The 17,687-nt window shown below is 37.7% G+C and overlaps 1 protein-coding gene across 1 annotated transcript in view; it reads right to left on the bottom strand.

Annotated features, from left to right (window-relative positions):
- The window catches only part of ZFPM2 (zinc finger protein, FOG family member 2), a 318,476-nt gene that overhangs the window by 6,131 nt on the left and 294,658 nt on the right, over nt 1-17,687 (bottom strand). The window contains exons 7-8 of the mRNA XM_026841508.1: nt 5,105-5,311; nt 530-754 (exon numbers count right to left, since the gene is read on the bottom strand). Of these exons, the coding sequence (XP_026697309.1) occupies nt 530-754; nt 5,105-5,311 (432 nt within the window). The remainder of the gene's footprint in view (nt 1-529; nt 755-5,104; nt 5,312-17,687) is intronic.

The following is a 17,687-nucleotide window of genomic DNA, read 5'->3' as shown; positions in this document are numbered from 1 at the left end:
CCTGGGAAAGCACAGAGGTCTGGACCCTGGTCCTTAAGGCCTCCTGCTAAGAAGCCTACACTTGGACCCCAAGATCCTATTTCAGCAGGACTTGCTCTCTTGTGGTGTGTATTTCTCCACTGAGCATCAAAACAGAGTAGGTAGAGATTGTAGTGTAGCAGACTCATGTTCAGTGGACAGAATTCTGAAGCAACTGAATCTCTCAGAAACCAAGCAGCAGCAGCCCACCTGTGTCTGGATTCCTGAGTACTCCTTCACCAGTAAAGAAATCCTTCCTGAATGCATGTATACACACATTAAGAGAGAGACAGCATTCAAATGAGGATTAGTAGATAAGAGAAATGACACTGGTTACCTGGGAGAGGTGCTTGGTGTAGAACACAGGTCAGATACTGTTGACATTTTGGCAGTATCTACACCCAGTGTTTGCATATATTTGGAGAGACATTGATCCACTGAGTGTCCATAGAGAATACTTTTTCAAATAGCTAAATCTAGAAGGTGATACAGGAAAATATATAGCACTTACCACTGTGAGAATTTAGGTGCATTTCCAGAGCTCTTGCATTAGAAAAACTTTTGGTGCACTGTGGAAAGGGGCAAACACTGGATATCTGCTGAGCACTATCGTCGTTCTCCTCTGACAGCTGAGGCCCCTCTCTTTGTCTCCCACTGCAGTAATACATGAGGTGGGCCTGCAGGTTCCTCTCGCTTCGATACCAAATGCCACAGGATTTGCAAGGGAATATGTCCTCTACAAGCAAATATAATCAGGTGCAAGTTAGCCAGGGTGCACTCAGTGCCAACCAATTAATACAGCTGGATTAATTCCCTTTACTTCCCCATTAAACACATGCTTCTTTAATAAAATATTGAAAACAGAGCCACAAGTTTATTAAAATGTCACTTGCAGGTGAGAGACTGAATGTGGGAGATGTTTCTTTCAAAAGAAGATTTTAAAAATAGTTACTAAAAAAAAGCTAGAAGTTTTTGGCATGTAATTATTTTAAAAATGAAATTAAATTAATCATATTTTGTGAATATGCAGTACTAATTCAAGAACTAAGCTGTATTTCCAATACATCACTACTCAATAGGTGACATCTTTCAATTGTGCACAAGTCTTTCCAGCACTGGGCCTTGGAATTTTTGAGTGCTAATTGCAGATCATTCTGAAGAATGTGTATTTTCAGAATGCTTATGCAGTTATTACCATAAAATTCTGTTGCTCTGATATCCATTCCTGGATATCTGATATACATTTCCTTAAGATCCTACAGTGTTGAATGTAATATTATACTAAGCAGCAGGTTTATTTCCTGGGTTCCTGTTGTTATTAATATTAGAAGTTACAATTTGTAATGTATTTTTGTCCTCTAGTTTTTGGTAAATTACTAATTTTCCAATTTTTGCTATGCAAAAGGGATATTTGCTAAGAATAATCCAATTTTTTCATTTTCTTCTATCCCAAAATGTCAGCACCTTCTCTAAGGGGAAGACAATGCAGAGGTTGCACAGAGTGCTTCCCAGCAGCAGAGGGAGTAGATATTTTGATCATGTACCGAAGGCTACATATTTTACTCATGTGAAGAGTAAAAATGAATTCTGCATATTTACACAAAGCAGATAGATATTTGGTTGTTAATATCCTGTCAGAAGGATACCTACGCAGTGCATTTTGTGTATCTGTCTCAGGACAAAACACCTGTTTGATCTTTCTGAAAGCTGAACTTGTCATCCTATCAGTAAGAACAAGGAAGGAATTCCAGCCCTTTAGGGTACATCTACACTAATAAATTAAATAGTGACAGGGTCCAGACTAGAGCACTGGAACTTGTTTGTATTGTTCAATCACAAGAATGGTCCCTTCCACCCTTTTGGCTTAAGCCAATTAACACCTTCCCCATCCCTGCATACAGTTCAGGAGTTACCATGTGCTTAGGAACATTCCCTGCAACTAGTTTGGACACTTCCCACCTGTTTTTGAAACTAAGAGACGATAAAATTATGAATCCAGCCAGACTGTGTCAGCTGACCTCAGAATCAGAAAATGGGCAATTGCAGTCAACATCTTGGTCAACATCAAAAATCCCACTGACTTCAGAATGTAAAAAGCTGCTAGAGATAGTAATTAACTTAGTCCTGAAGAATGGTTGGCTGCTCTGAAAATACGTCACGTGTAGTTGATGATGTAATTCAATATAATTCATGACAATTTATGTTTATTTCCAAATATTGATGTGTATAGGACAACTTCTCTGTTCCAATTCCTTTGGGTGAATAAAGTTGAAGACTCCAACCCACTGAAATGAATGAGTCTTTTATTTGTTAAATATCTACAAATGCAGCCAAAATTTATATTGATTAGTTTGCTTCTCTGCATTGCTAATGCTTGTCTACTTTTCTGCTCATGAACTTGCATAAAATATTTTCACTACTACCAGTTTCTATTTTTCACTTTGCCACTGAATAATTGTGCATGAATTCAAGACACAAACATTTAATGGAGCAGTTAGTATTTCAGTATATAATACTATTAAAACATTACTGATACAGCTTGCATAAATTGAAATGTTCATCTCATGTGAGAGCTGACATTTCAGCAGTTGTTTTTGGCTTCAAACAGTTTAAAAAATTGAACCACAGAGGTTTCCATAGAAGAGAAAGTCCAAAAGTAGTAATAGCAAATTCTGATATAGGCAACATGTCCTATTTGAATTCATTTGACTGTACTCCATCACAGAACTGAACTTTCTGATTATCTTAATGAATTTGACTTCCAGCCATCTTTATTTCCTATGGGCTAGATGGCCTGGACACTGCAGCTCCAGTTATGCATGGTGAATATGTGACTCCCATTACATACCATGCAGAGGAAATGCATCTGAGGAGTTTTGCATGGTGAGAGGATGGAATTCCAGGAAGAACAGTGCATAGGGATGGAATATGATGCAAAATAGATAAAGGCTACTTGAAGTTAATGTTTTAATTCTTTAAAAGCAAAATATTTCAATATTTCAATTTGTTTCAATAGATAGTTTCCAAATATTTCAGTGGATCAATTCAGGAAGTGCAACATTCAAGGTCAAGCTGAATAAGCCAAAGTGATATTCTAATTATGATTTTTCAAATAGAAAATATTGGGAAACATTAACACACACACACACACACACACACCCCTACACAATTTTCTAGAAACTGATTTTTTTTTTTTTTCCCAGAGATCTAGCAAAAGAATGGTTAAGAGATGTCTCACTACAAATCCAGAGGTGCATTCAGCATATTATTGAACTCACATTTAGCTCAAGACTACTGAAGAAAGTGAATTTCACCAACTCAATAACTAAATGTGGAAACAGCCCTGTCTGGTCAGAGCAGAGGCAGAACTGGGGTGGAAAGTTCTGGACAGTGAAACTTCCTACTTTAGCAGCCTCCTGAGTTGAGAGTACACAGGTTACTCCAAGTTGCTGCTAAGCCTATATAGCAAGAGGTGATGCACTGTAACTCAGACTCCTCTTAGCAGTAGAAGTAGCAGTGATTAGCTTTCCAGGGCTCTGCAAAAGGCAGTGCTGACAGCAAAGGTGTTTCCAAAAATCTGCTGCTATAGAAATATGACTACTTTGTCAAGCCCAGAGTTGGCCTGGTGTAGATTTGCACAAAAATACATCCTCAACTGAAACAAGTTGAATGAGTCTTTGCCTTTTAGGCTTTAGCCTTCCTGGTGGCTCCCTAGCAGCATGTTGACATTGGTCTGCCCTAACTATGGTAACTTGGTGGTTCACTTTAGGGGCTTCTGACACCTTCTTTTGAAAAGGTCCTATACAGTGCTAATTGCTTGTTCTCTGAATAGGTATGTGAGCTCACAGGACCCCCACTGTTGCGGTGAAAATGAATGAGCTTAGCTAAAGGGCTTGAGGTTGCTGCCAACTCACTCTCTGGAAGAGAGTACTTGGATTACTTGGCCATTTTAAGGTTTACCTTTTAAAACAAGCTAACAATAAATGTGTAGCTATGAAGATTGTTTACCCAGAAAATAAATAAAAAATAATAATAATAAAAAAGGAATGAAATGTGTTACCACAAATATTTTAACTAGTCCTGTCTGAAGAGCTTGAAGATGGTGTAACTGTTCAAAAGACAGTGTTACTTGGTGTGAGCCTGAGTGGCAGATCATGTGCTTGCATGTCCATTCACACCTGAAAGTGTGAAGTCCTCCATACTTCACTCTATCTAACTGCAATACTTACAAACCACGGGAAGCATAGGGAAGTGCTCCAACATGGGGTCTAAATGGACAGGCTTACAAAGTGCTAAGAGCTAAGGATGTGCAATATGTCTAACTGATGACTGGTGAGGAACCTGGTAGCAACTAACATATTTGAAGAATACTTAAGAGAGGAGGATGAGGAATAAGGCTGTATAAAGGTAAAATGCAGTAATAAGAAAAAGCTAAAGAAATGAAATTTAATTCAAGCTGAACTTGAGTCACTTCAAGGAACTGACTTATCATGTACTCATGCTCCTCCTAAGGACAGCACTTAATTATGTGCTGTAGTTTGTCCATGATAGGATCTATTGATATCCTGAGGATGTAAAATAACTCTTGGATAGCCATGTTGAGTGAAGATACCACAATAAATCAGGGCTGCTATAAGGTATGATCTCCACTGCATTTTGAAACAGCCACAGAAGAGATGTGTTCTTTCCTTCCACTGAGTATCATGAATTATTACCAGAAGCTGCAGCTGTAAGCAATGAGCTTACCTGAGCAGCAGGGGCTGGAGTTTGTGAGCTAACAGACCTACCTTATCTACTTTTAAAAGTTTCTGATCCTATTGCCTCTGGGAGCAGATCACAGAACCTCCACACGAGGGCAGGTCAGATACTCTTGCCGAACCCACCTGCCAAACTGCCCTTCTTCCTCCTTTTATGTCTGAGACTTCATCTGAGATGATGGGGGAACAAAAGCAGCCTTTGAGCTGTGGGTTTTAAGTCATGTTGTTTATGTGGTCCTGAATTCACTATCTCTGCATTAGCTCTTCATATGTGCCTTAAAGTACTGCTGTTTTAAAAAAAACACCAGAGAATAGTATTCATCACTTACTGTTCACAATAGCCGTAGGCAAAATAGATGCCATTGCAGCTTGTTGAGGGAGCAATTGTATCGAGTCCAGCAGGCGTGCAGGATACATCCCTTCTGTGAGAGTCATCTGACTGGCTGCTTGCAGCCTTGAGTCAAAATCTACAACAAAGGCAATCAGCTCTTCACCCTCTGAGATGGCCTTGGTCGTGGTACACCAAAGCTGCCCTCCTACAGCAAACGTAAAAGCAGAAAGATTTAATTGACTATATTAGATTCCAGAACTTAAAACATCAGTGCTGTATCTTCACACTCTTTTTTAAAATTTCCATGGCTTGTTCAAGGTAAAGAGGCAAATAATTTTTACTGTCTTCTTTCTATCAATATAGGAATTGTCAATGTATAAAGATAACAATTTGAGAATACTTTTCCTAATTATTTGCAGCATGAATATTAATTTTAATTTTTCATTTTGTTTCCTAAAAGGCCAGCATTATGAAAATCAATATATAGCTGAAAATGTTTTTATTTGGCACTTTTCTCATCATTACTTTTCACCAAACTTCCTGTATTTTATTTTCATAAATCCAAGTTTGTTTTATTTTGAATACCAAATCACAGCACAATAAAACCAAGCAGCTGCAAGAAAGAAATCAGATTTCCTCTTAAGGGCGTTCTTCCCCTCCCTTATGTTTGCCACCCTCTTTCTCTAAAAAATCTTCCCTTATGTAATATTCTTTGTAACATGACTGCTTTATCTCTGCTTACACTGACTGAACTTCCTGAAAAGAAGATATGCCAAAGATCTGTTTCATAAAGGCTTATTCAAATAAAGGTTTGTTTAAAAGGGGGGGAGGTGGAAGAACTTTCATCAAACAGTAAGATACACTATAGCTCTGTGCTGCAAATGTCACGTGTAGTGCATTAAAAAGAAAATTAACTATGCGAGTACATCTACTAATGTATTTGAATGCGATAGTGAATGCTCATTTATTTAACATGTTTAGACAGGCAAAGCACTTATATTGTGTTATCTACACTCTCAGGCCTAGATACATATCCAATACAGTTATGCCTGAAATAATGTTGCATACTTTATATGTTATAAAGCTTTTTTTTCCTCAGGTTTTGTATATATAGAAAAAGCTATATGTTGTATTCATTAGGCAAGCAAAAACTGTACTCGTTTTGATAAGTAATATTGCTGTGTTTATCTTTCGGCATAACTGCCTTTTCAACTGCACTTCATTTTTTTCCCCTCAAAGAGATTATAGTTTTAAAACAACTTGTTGCAAAAATCTGGTAGAGGAGATAACAACAGTGTATGATATGCCACAGCTAAATGGAAGAATTAGGACATTGTTTTAGAGAAATCTTGGACAATTAATTAAACCAGTCTATTAGCTTTCAAAGATGAGCAAACAAAACAGCATCAGTGACAATGTGTTTCAGTGGAAAAATAAAGCTAAGCTTCCAGACCTCAAAGTGGTGTAAAAGTTTCAAAGCAGAGAAGTGTCTTTGTATTCAACCTTTGGTAATATAGTACTTGAAGGTGGCTGCAAAGTTTACAAAAAATTTACCGTGATGAGACCAATGTATACTAAGGTTTACTACCCTCCAAAATTACAGCATTAAATAGTGCAAATCTGAGTAATATCCTCTAGAGAACGAGGAGATGAAATGTGAAAATAGTGCCATAAATGTCTACAAATGCAGAATCCTAATGTCCAAGCAGGAATTCAAACATCTGAAGAGCACAGTCTGACTTACAGCCTGATATAAAGTCAGGAGTAAATATACAGTAGCCTTCAGAGTTAAACTGGTACAAAACCTGTTCACGAGAGAACCAGGCTAAATACCTCGTCTACTTAATTAGTCTCATAGATAAAAATATATGATACACATGCTGCAATTTGAGAACCTGAAACCGAGTACTCTCACTGCAAACATCACACAGTTAATTTTCTGTGAGGAACAGGGCTTCCATTATTAACATACACTTTACATTATTTATATACAGAAGGTGTAATAATCAACCGACATGTTCTAGTATATTTTAATACAGAAGAGATCTTCCTAGACTGTATTATTAACTGAATTTCTTAATAAAATAAAAAATGAGTCACTGTAGAAGAACCAACTGAGACTTTTTCTATCCCAGCAAAATCTTGACATGCTGTACCCTTGGGGGGAAAAAAAAAAAAGTGTGGTTGATTACTGGGTCTCCAGCTGCAATCAGTCTGGATCAGCTAAAAGGCTGACTCAGTCTCCTGGTGTTAGAGCTCCTCAGGGTGTTGACTCGTGTCCAGCAGTAGATTAAACTCGGACAGCTGAAGTGAGCAGTGACCTCGGCTGCCTGCTCCACCCAGCTCCTGCAGGCTGTCACACCTACGGCAGGCACAGCTGAGTGTGATGTGTGACAGCTTTGGAAGAACAACAATCTCTAGCTTGGCTTACTAAAGGAAATCAGAACTACAGAAGTTTTATCCACTCCTGCATTTGAACACAGACCTTCAGCCCATCAGGATTCTGATCCAAAAATTACATCGTTGTTTTCTTTCATCCCACTGTATAGAAAATGAAGCATTTAACTGATCATGACGTATATGTCCATATTTTCATCAGTACATGATACTGTGTCAAGTTAAATGCCCAGATGAACTCCCAAATGATGCATTCTCCCAGCTACAGGACATGGTACGGTCCCCTCTTGTCTTATGCTTGACTGCACAAAGTAAGGCAATACCTGCTGTTTTGAAAGATGTAAACAACTTTATTCACCTTAATGTAGTGAATACAAATATGCTGGCCTTCACACACAGTGGGAAAAGAGTGGAAGAGAAGTCTTCTTGAACCTTCTACTGTACAGTCAGGGAAATGGCGTGCGGAGAACCTGGCAGAGGCTTCCAAATTTAATAAGAAGTTCCAATCATGACTACCATATGAATTATTATGCTGTCTAGACACCCTTGCCAAGGATGAGGACTTCCTTACAGGTGGTGGTTATAAAACAGGAAAAAAGCTCTTGCTTCCCACAAACATCTCCACAAGCTAAGACACAACTGACATATACACAGCAATTTTTCAGGAGCACAGCATCTTTTCATAAAGCAAAGGGCAGTGTTAATGACCGATTTTCAAAAGGATAAGGAAATCTTTGTCAAGGACTGGTGGCAATGGAGAAGTAGATAGGAAGATGTTTGCCTGAAATACTTGCAAAGACATGAAGATTTCATAAGGAAACGTAAAGGCCTGTTATTTATGTGAGATGAAGTTACAATTAAGATGGATAGAAACGTTTTAACCAACTGTTACTTTTGTCAAAACAAAGCATTCAGGATGAACTGGTTCTAACAAAGCTTTACCAGGCCAAGTTTCTCAGTCCTAAAACATATGCAGTCATCACAAGAAGAGAAAGGAACAATGTCCAGATAAGCTCTAATAGGGATGAGTGACTGACAGTGCCTCAGAAATTAAGTCATGGTTATATTATTTGGTTAGAAGGCAAGACAATGGCAGACTGGTGATTTTGGCTCTCTTCTCACCTGTAATGAGTACACTGGTCATACTTTATACTGAAAAGGGTCTTACTGGTTTTACATGGTGGGGTAAGAAAAGTCTTACTCTCGTTCTAGTGCAGAAGGGAAGTTTTTGAAATACCAGAAGGCTTTGCGACATTGGAAAGCTGTTTTCTCCACAAATCTAGTTCTGACTCTCTGAAATTGAAAATAACCTTCTTGAGCCTGCAATATATTGTTTTATATCTGTGGTTAAACCAAAGAAATTTATGTGACACATGTATTACATAGGTGTCAAGTAGAAGAGAATAACACTATCTGTAAACACTATGTATTTATTTGAACGCTTCTTCTAGTTATCATTGACAGGAATTAGAAATGCTCATTTAATAATGTAAAGTTGGGAAAGTTAAAGAATATTATCTTGTGCAAACGAGCAAAAAATTACATTCCAACTGCATTGGCATGAGTTCCTTATCAAATGACATCAGGCACTGAAGCAGCTATCTGATACCTTCAGAGTTTCTACCAAATGGGAAGGCTATTTCAGGATTCTCTTCTTTGTCTGCATCTTTCACTGAAAATATTTCTGCTGCTTGAAAAAAAATCCAACACCCTTAAATAAATATAAAAAAAAACCCCAACAAACCAACAAACCAACTTTCTATGCAAAGGAAAAAGTAAGGTCCTGATGTTCCTGAAAAACTGTGGACTTACTGTTCTTTGTAATGTTTATGATCAAGATTCTTGTGCAAACAGATCTGGTTCCTAACAGGAAGCTTATAAATCATACTCATAATTGCTGTCAAAACTGCAGTGGAGTGTACTGCAAGTTTTGATAATAAAGAATAGAGTCACAGTTCAAACTTGATTACATTTTGGAAATTCATGCTGCTCTTACAAGAATCAGTGGTCTTAAATATCTTCTTCTCCTGCCAAATTCTTCACTTGCACTTTTTATTATTTATGAAATCAGTGTCTGCACAATGTCATGCAGACCTCTGCTGATAAACTCTAATTAAGATTAAGACAAGCCTTTTGGAAAGGATCCCATCATTAGCAAACATGATAAACACAAAAATACTCCCTACTTGTCAACCAGGAGCAATTCAGTAACCTAACAGTATTATCTGTTGCTAGGCTACAGAGCTGACAAAGCTTCAATTATATTGTATGGCCATACCTATAGAATACTGTATAAGCAAAATGTATCTAATATAAAAGCATTTAACTTCATCCATGCTATCTGTAATTCATGGCTTCTTTCAATGGAAAAAATCAGGTTAATAATTACATAGCATGCTGGAAAAATCTTAGCGATGTGTCATGTTTGCACAATTTTTTCTAATTTATCTCTATGATTGATAGACATTTGCTTTGTAAAAATAATAAAATGCAAGCAATGGGATGCTGTAAACCACAAGCGCAACTACATCTGGGCTCATCAAGATATGGAACCACACAGTATAAAAAATATATAGCAAATTGAACCAATTAAATCATATTTAGATGCAGTAATACTCTATCTTCTGTATTCAGAATAAGGAGCACTGTAGTGATAGATATGCATGCTAATACAAAACTTTATTTTATATAGGACGGACAACTAAAATACAAGAGAAACTTGCTTTTTTTTTTAAAAGAGCCATTCATTTTTTCCTTCTACATTTGGATTTTTTTTTAAACAAAGTGACCTCTATTATCCTATTTGGAATCAGCAATTTTCTCTGAAGATATAACCAAAGCTATGGTCCTTTACCCATTTTGACTCTCAGAACCCTACAATGGTGGGGTTCTTTTTTTCCACTTATTTTTTACAGACCTTAAGGAGTGATCATTTGGGATCTGTGGGTCACAATCTGAAAAAAATATATATTTAAGGACAGACTGCCCTATTAACTCCACTAGGAGAAAAGAGCTTCAAAATGAATGGAACCATAAAGAATTTGATTCATACCGCTGCTCTTAGGAAAAGTGACTTAAGAAAGCATGTAGCTAAAAACAATGTTTCCACTGAGTACAGCTGTTTCATGGAAGGAAGTGCAGCTATTTTTTTTTCACAGATTAAGCATAATGACAATATACACTTATATTCAAAGGCAATTCCAGTTTTCTCATCTTTAGTATCAGTTGGTTTTCCTTGATGAACCATTTAAGTGTAATTTTTTTCACCCAGAAATGGCATACATCTTTCATAAAAGTTTAAGAAATCAATGGCAATTTCTATTAAAACCAATTTTCAGTGCCAGTTAATTCAGAAGTACTACTTTTGTGTAGTAAAATTTGGACATACTGGATCTGAATGTGTTGCTGCACAACATAATAGCCCATTTCCTGTACACACACCTTTTTGCAGGAAGGGTCAAAAGACTATCAGAATTTATTTAAACAACTGACTGTTACTCTTAGCAACTTCCAGGCACCATCAACTGAATTAAACCTTCTTTTTCCAATTGGAGAAATATTCTAATTTGTAAAAAATGATGCTTTTTAGTAATGGTAATGGGGTTGGAGTTAATTTATTATCTTCCCTCCTTTGTTGCACAGGTTAAGCCTTTAAGGAGAATTTGCACATGACAATAGGATAGTATCTTCATATTTGGGTTCCTCCTGCTTCTCACCCATGGGGTTGTGACGACTCAGCATAATGAATGCCATTTCAGTGCGGCACAAGTTACTGGGCAGATCTCTAATTTTTGACATGAACAAAGTCCATATATCTATACGTAGACACATTGTTTAATAAAAAATTATAATTAATTCAAATCCAATACTGTTGAAATTTTTGACAGTAGAGTGGTACAAGGAACAGAACTTATAAATTATGTGTGCCCCTTCTTTGAAAAATGCTTTGGAGGTTTCTTTGTGCATTGGCAAATACAGTAGGAATATGAGGTATTGTGTGGATCCTCCTGCACAGCACCTGATAAAAGAATAAAGAGCTGTGACATATTCTTAAAACAATAGAGGAATTAAAGAGAAACAATGGGCCAGCTGCTTCATTAATACAATCAAAAGAGAGCCCAGCACAGAGGAGTCCAGATAATTAAGCACTACTCTTTTAGACCTTTTTTCTATAACAAAATTGCTAAAAATTTATTAACTACTTCATAGTTCTTAGATAGATCTATGTACTTGTTTATTTAGGTTGATTAATGCCTTTTCAGTATTCTACAACATGCCAACTCATGGTTCATACAAGTTTTTGAATAAAATAATGTAAGAATAAGTGATACGGATCTGTGGTATATACAGCAATAAATCAAAAGCATTTTGTGAACAGTCTTTCCAGTTGCTAAATAATTCTTTGCATTTTTCACATGCGTACACAAAATATATACTTTGCACAGCATTTTTGCTATTCACGTATTTTAATGCTGGGGTTCCAACCACGTCTGTGAAGTGTCTCAAAAATGACCCCTGCAAATTCAGACTTCCCAAACGCTCACAAAAAATAGTTCTAGTGCTACATTAAGATTAATGAGATGATTTCCTAGCATCTTCTATCATTTTTCCTTGTTTACTGATCAAATGAGATTGCCAAAAGATACTTGACCTTTAATTTTAACTAAACCATTGCATATTATAAGCCTGCAGTGTATTGACTGCAAAAACTGTAAAATCTGTTGTACTCTATAGACCAACACAGGGGACAAACCAGTTCTGTTGCTACGTTTTCTATTACCTTTATGTTCAGCATAAAATATAGAGTCTGCTTAATTTCTAACTCGTTGAACAAACTGCAAAATAAAGGAATTGCAACAATATTTTCCAGAACAAAACAACAGAATACTCAGCTTAAAGGCACTAGCCAAACGGAAAGAAGACGGCTTTAAAATCCCTGCATTCTGAGATACAAAATGTCTGACAATAAACAGGAAAGAAAAATACTCCTTCAGAATATAGCTCTTACTCCTGCACCTGAGCCAGCCAGAGCTTTGGGCCTGACTTCATCTTAGACATATGCTGACAGGTGACTGGTTTTATCTGAATAGATGATTTTATAGTTAAAACTGTCAGGTATTACAGAGCTGATAAACAGAAAAATACTAAAGGAACTTGCCGGTCCTAGAGGAGGGACCTTCCAAACCTGGCATCTCTGTGTCAGTATAAGGGGTAGGTCTTTTCCTTGCTGCAGTACAACTGCTAACATCATGATATGTATTGCAGCAGCTCTTGAATTAATACTGCAAAAATCTTGATCATCTGAACCTCAAATGAAGCACACTGTTTCTGAAGAGCAAGGAGTATAACAAACACTAAGATTTGATCTCTTATTTTTTCTGCTGTTGTCTGCCTGCTTTTTGTTAGTTTGAGGATTTCTATGAGTTTCCTCCAATTAAATGTCTGCATGTAACACTCAACAGAGTTCTGTTAGGTAAAGGAGCAAAATAGCTTAGTGCTCCGAAAATATTCACAGGAAAATAATGTGGTAATTTTATTTGCCATTTTCCCCCCTGATAGAGCTGTCACAGCTTATTTACCACAGGGGGAGACAGTTAAACCCATATCCTTAGAAGTTCTATGCATTTAAGAGGCTTATATATCTCTTCTGGGACCCTCGTTCAAATCCTGGGCTAATCAGAGTGAATACATATCTTTCTATTAGATGGCTCTAAAAGTCTTAGGTGATATCAGTTCCTGGTGGACGACAGTCCACAGTGTAAAACTATTAAATGTTTGGCACAAATGGCAATATTTATGGAATGAAGCTGGAAACTATAATATCCTCCCACATCACAAGAAGTTAAGTCTGCTGCTCAGAGGTTGAAATTAAAGCCTGCCACAAATGCTAAACCTGTTATATTTCCTTAATTCAGCATAAACTTGAACAAAGAAGTCGAAGGGGTTCTTTCACTAGTTTAGCAATTTCTTCTGTTTTTTTCTTTTCTTTCCAAATTCCTCTGTTTTGAATTGAGTGCTACACCTTTTCTCCATCTGAATTGGGCCTCACTTGACTGTTATTTCAGAATTTACTAATCCTTCAGAAAGGAAATGATAAACAGCTTGGAAAAGAATGAAAACCCCTTGCTGACATCGCCCACATTGCACTCCCATCACCGCTGCAAAGGAGCTAGGACTTATTGTCGCAGCAAACTCATCTCCCCTTTACTTTTTGCAGGATCAGTGAATGGGCATTCTCCAAAGAGCTTCCCAGGAGACATTACCAGGTGACCCCCACTGATTCCCCCAGCTTTTGTGGATGTACCAGGTTTCAGAGAGAGAAAATGGACCGCTGAAACCAACTACTCTGAAGCAGGGCTTTGGGTACACACATTCCTACAATCCCCGCTTCCCTACTAGCACAGCTGTAAGGTGACCTTTTTGGAGCCTTACAAACACAATCATGCCTGTGGATTGTCTTTTCAGAGTTATTTTGTGAGACTGGAATGCATGAAAAAAGGAGGTGATTAAACGAGACAATAGAGATGCTTTAATGGCAACTCTTTCTTACAGAGAAAACAGAAGTATGCTACATCTTATCAATGGATTTTCTGCTGTCCTGCACCTGCTGTTGTAGTGCTCATTTCTTGCCCCTGGGCAAATGCAGAGTGAATGGCAAAGGTACCTGAACGGGAGGAAGGATTATATAGAGGGAGCTGGACGGATAAGTTGTATTTGTAAAGGAAATAAACACATTAAATAGAAGGACAAACAGGGAAATTATAAAATGGCAAAACCAAAGTAAAAAAAAAAAAATTGGCTATGAGACCTGTTGTTTATTCAATACAGGGGCCTCACTCCAAAAGAAGCTCAAGGCTGTGTGTGAAAGAAAAGCCATATTTTATAATGAACAGGAGCTGGAACATTTAGCTGTGTGCACTGTAGCCCCAAGAAAACAGTTGCTATTGTTGACAGTTATGTTGGACCTTTCCTCATGTTAATGTTCAGCTCGTGGGCTGAAGTTCAGGAACTAGTTTACCTCAGCTGTAACGACCATGGAAGCAAAGTAACACTTCTTGAATCAAAACAAATCTTGTTCCCACTTAAGCCATTAGAACATTTTACACTGGCTTTGGTGGAAACAAGCCTGTGACAAAACAGTGGCTCTCTTACTGAACCGACAACTAAGTGAAAGGCATTAAAAGTAGATTTCATGTTTAATGTGTTCTAAAATGTAAATCCTAGAAGCTACAATAGGCATTTAATCCAGTCTTTTCTATTTAAAAAGTACCTCATTAAAAAAAAAAAAAGCCACCACACACACACAAAACCCACACCAAAACCCCAGATTTCCTCCAGATGTGTTAAACCCCAGGTATTACAGTTTTGCCTTTGGAAATAGAAGCTAGAAGTAAAAAGGAAAATTTACGATGACAAAAGCATTTCCACCTTCAAAGCTATATACAATGTCCAAAGTAAACAAACACTGTAAACCACTGCCAGTCTACTGTTTAGTTCATCTAGTAAGAGAGACTTAACAGCAGAAAGCAAATCCTGTGATCACCACAGCAAAACTGAGCTACCTCTGGTCACAATTGAAATAAAAAAAGATTATGAATGAGTAAATAGTTAAGACTAAAATGGATTAGCAATTAAAGAGGATTCTGTACTGATGATTTCTTCCTAAACAGACTTAATAAGAAATACCAGTTTACTGAGCATCTTACAGGTGCATAGGAGCTGCCATTCTGCCTGCCTGGTCAGCATGATTTCTAAATGGCCAGGAAAGAAGTGACTGTATACCCAAAGGCAAGCTGTCAAAATTCAGGCTGCAGCTGATAAACTGATTACAAAGCTGCTTAAGACTTTGCTTGTAAACAAAAGCATTTATCAACTAATAATTTGCAATAAACTGATGTAACTCCCAGCTGAGCCCCAAACTGTAATTGTCTTTACCATCTGCCTATTAAAATACCATTCTTCATCACCAAGCAGGAGCAGAAGGGAGAGAATCTCCAACAACTACATAACTTGCATGCTTATAAATAATCTGTGAGCATTTCACACGTTCATTATGATTGCCAGGTTTTGTATACTTCATTTTCTCTTTTTGAGAAGCAAATAAGTGCTGTAAAGTGGCAGAAATTAATAAATACCGCCTGGTGCAAGAAAAAATTATGTAAGTTCATCATACTCTGCAGTTTCTTATTTTTTTTCTCTTTTTGCTACTCCATAGGAATATCATGATGGAAGACCCCTCAAGCACAACTTTGCAGATTAAACTCTCACTTTCTTTTCAACTTGTCAGCTTTCATTACCTTTCTTTCTTATGCATTCACTTTTTACAGCTGCTTCAATGGGAAGCCAGTTAAAGCATGCTGGCTCCCCAGGGGGGAATCTGCCAGGGTCTGAGGGATTCTGCAGACTCCATGGACCTCTACAGGGTCACCCTTAAGAGCATTTTGCCTATCTTGTTGAGAGGTTTTCTGAAAATTAAGTGAGTGTATATGCTTTTATTTTCTAGCTATTAACAGCCTTGGTGGTAGAGTTTAGACAAAGTTCAAAATTAACCAATTCAGAATGCTCTAAAGCTGATACACCCCAAAGGAAGAATCACTGTTAAATGCCCAAAATATTCAAGTATGAGGGGAAGAAAACAGGAGAATTGATACTGTGCAGAGAACAACGGTCCCTCAAGATGTGCATTAAAAATTGAATTTAACAGAGAACGGTACTATGATTTAGTGCAATGCACTCGACCAAATATTTCTGCAATCTGCACTCTCAGCCACCCACTGTTCTAAATGCAAGGCTGTGACCAGAGACTTACAATTAGTTTACCTCTTCAGAAATATCTGTACAAAATGCACAGATGCTTTAAATGCAACTTGATTTCTCATTGACTCTCCAGATTCAGATTTAAATGATCTATTTAGCTGAAATAAGGCTTTTCATGTATTTGGAAAACATTTTAGGTCATCACTAGGAGGAAAATGGGGATCTAAAAGAAAAAGGGTAAGATTCCTCCTGTTAATTGATTGTTGACCTGTTAATTGTATTGAAATGCAAGAAATTAGATGATCCCGTCACCCATGCTTACAGAAGCAGTCTCATTTTCTTTGGTGGCAATCTTCCTCTATCTCACAGTGCCTTTGTCTGACCCTTTGTTAGGACTAGTGTTGCCTGCAAAACACCACCCCATTCCCAAGAACTGAAAAAAAGAGATCAAGCCTCAAGACAGTTTGGGACCTATGGACTTAATTGTTTAAGATATACTCAAGTTAATTATGCATTCAAACTAAGGATATTTTACCTGTATATAATTATGCATACTCATAAATATGCTGGCTGAACTGGGTCTCTGTACCCCAGTTTGTATCCACAGTACTGGTACTGGATCAAAACAGGGGTGAAATAGAGGGAAAAGTGAACAACAGGATGCATAGATGCAGAAAACACATGCATTAATTATTTTTTTTTTATTAATGCTGTAAAGAAAACTTGTTAAACACTAAGACATGGCGAAAAAAAAAGCACCTTTCAAACCTCTGTAGTTAAAACTCGTCATATAAATTGCCTAGGAATTACAAACTAAATAATTTGGTAGGGTGAAATCCTTAATAATGACAATGCTGAGTTATAAAGTTAGAATAGTCACAGTTCTAAAGAGTTATGTAACAGTTTGGGGGTTTTTAAAATGGTCATGAATAAAATACTGGAAGACCCTAAACTGGAATGTATAATTTATGGATGCCACACCAAAGGTAATGCCACTGAAATAGTACTTGTCATATCCAGAACATTATTTTACATTTCTTAAGTTCTTTAAAAAAGTTGCAAGTATTTATGGAAATAGATCCAACCACGTGATTGATACAGCGAGAGCTTTATGAGACTAGATCGGATTTGGTACCACAGGAAGACACCCAAATGCACACACTGGACAATCCACGCCGCCCCTCACGAACAGCCCAAGTCACCAAGCCACCCCCACCGACCTCACGGGACTAAGGACTCAGTTCCGTGCCATTTTTAGCGCTTTTCCTCATGCCCGGTGAGCCCGGCTGGAAGCAGCACCAAGGGCGAAACTCCCGCTCAGCACTGCAGCCCGGGGCGGAGCCGCCGTCCCAAGGCCGCGCCGCTGCCCTCGGACCCGGGCGCCCTTCTAGAGCCTTCCCCGCGCCCCGCCCCGCCCCGCCCCGCCC

The sequence above is a fragment of the Athene cunicularia genome (assembly GCF_003259725.1).
Source record: "Athene cunicularia isolate RWA chromosome 2 unlocalized genomic scaffold, athCun1 chr2_part1, whole genome shotgun sequence".
NCBI classification, from domain to species: Eukaryota; Metazoa; Chordata; class Aves; order Strigiformes; family Strigidae; genus Athene; species Athene cunicularia.
This window is presented reverse-complemented; position numbering and strand designations above follow the sequence as displayed.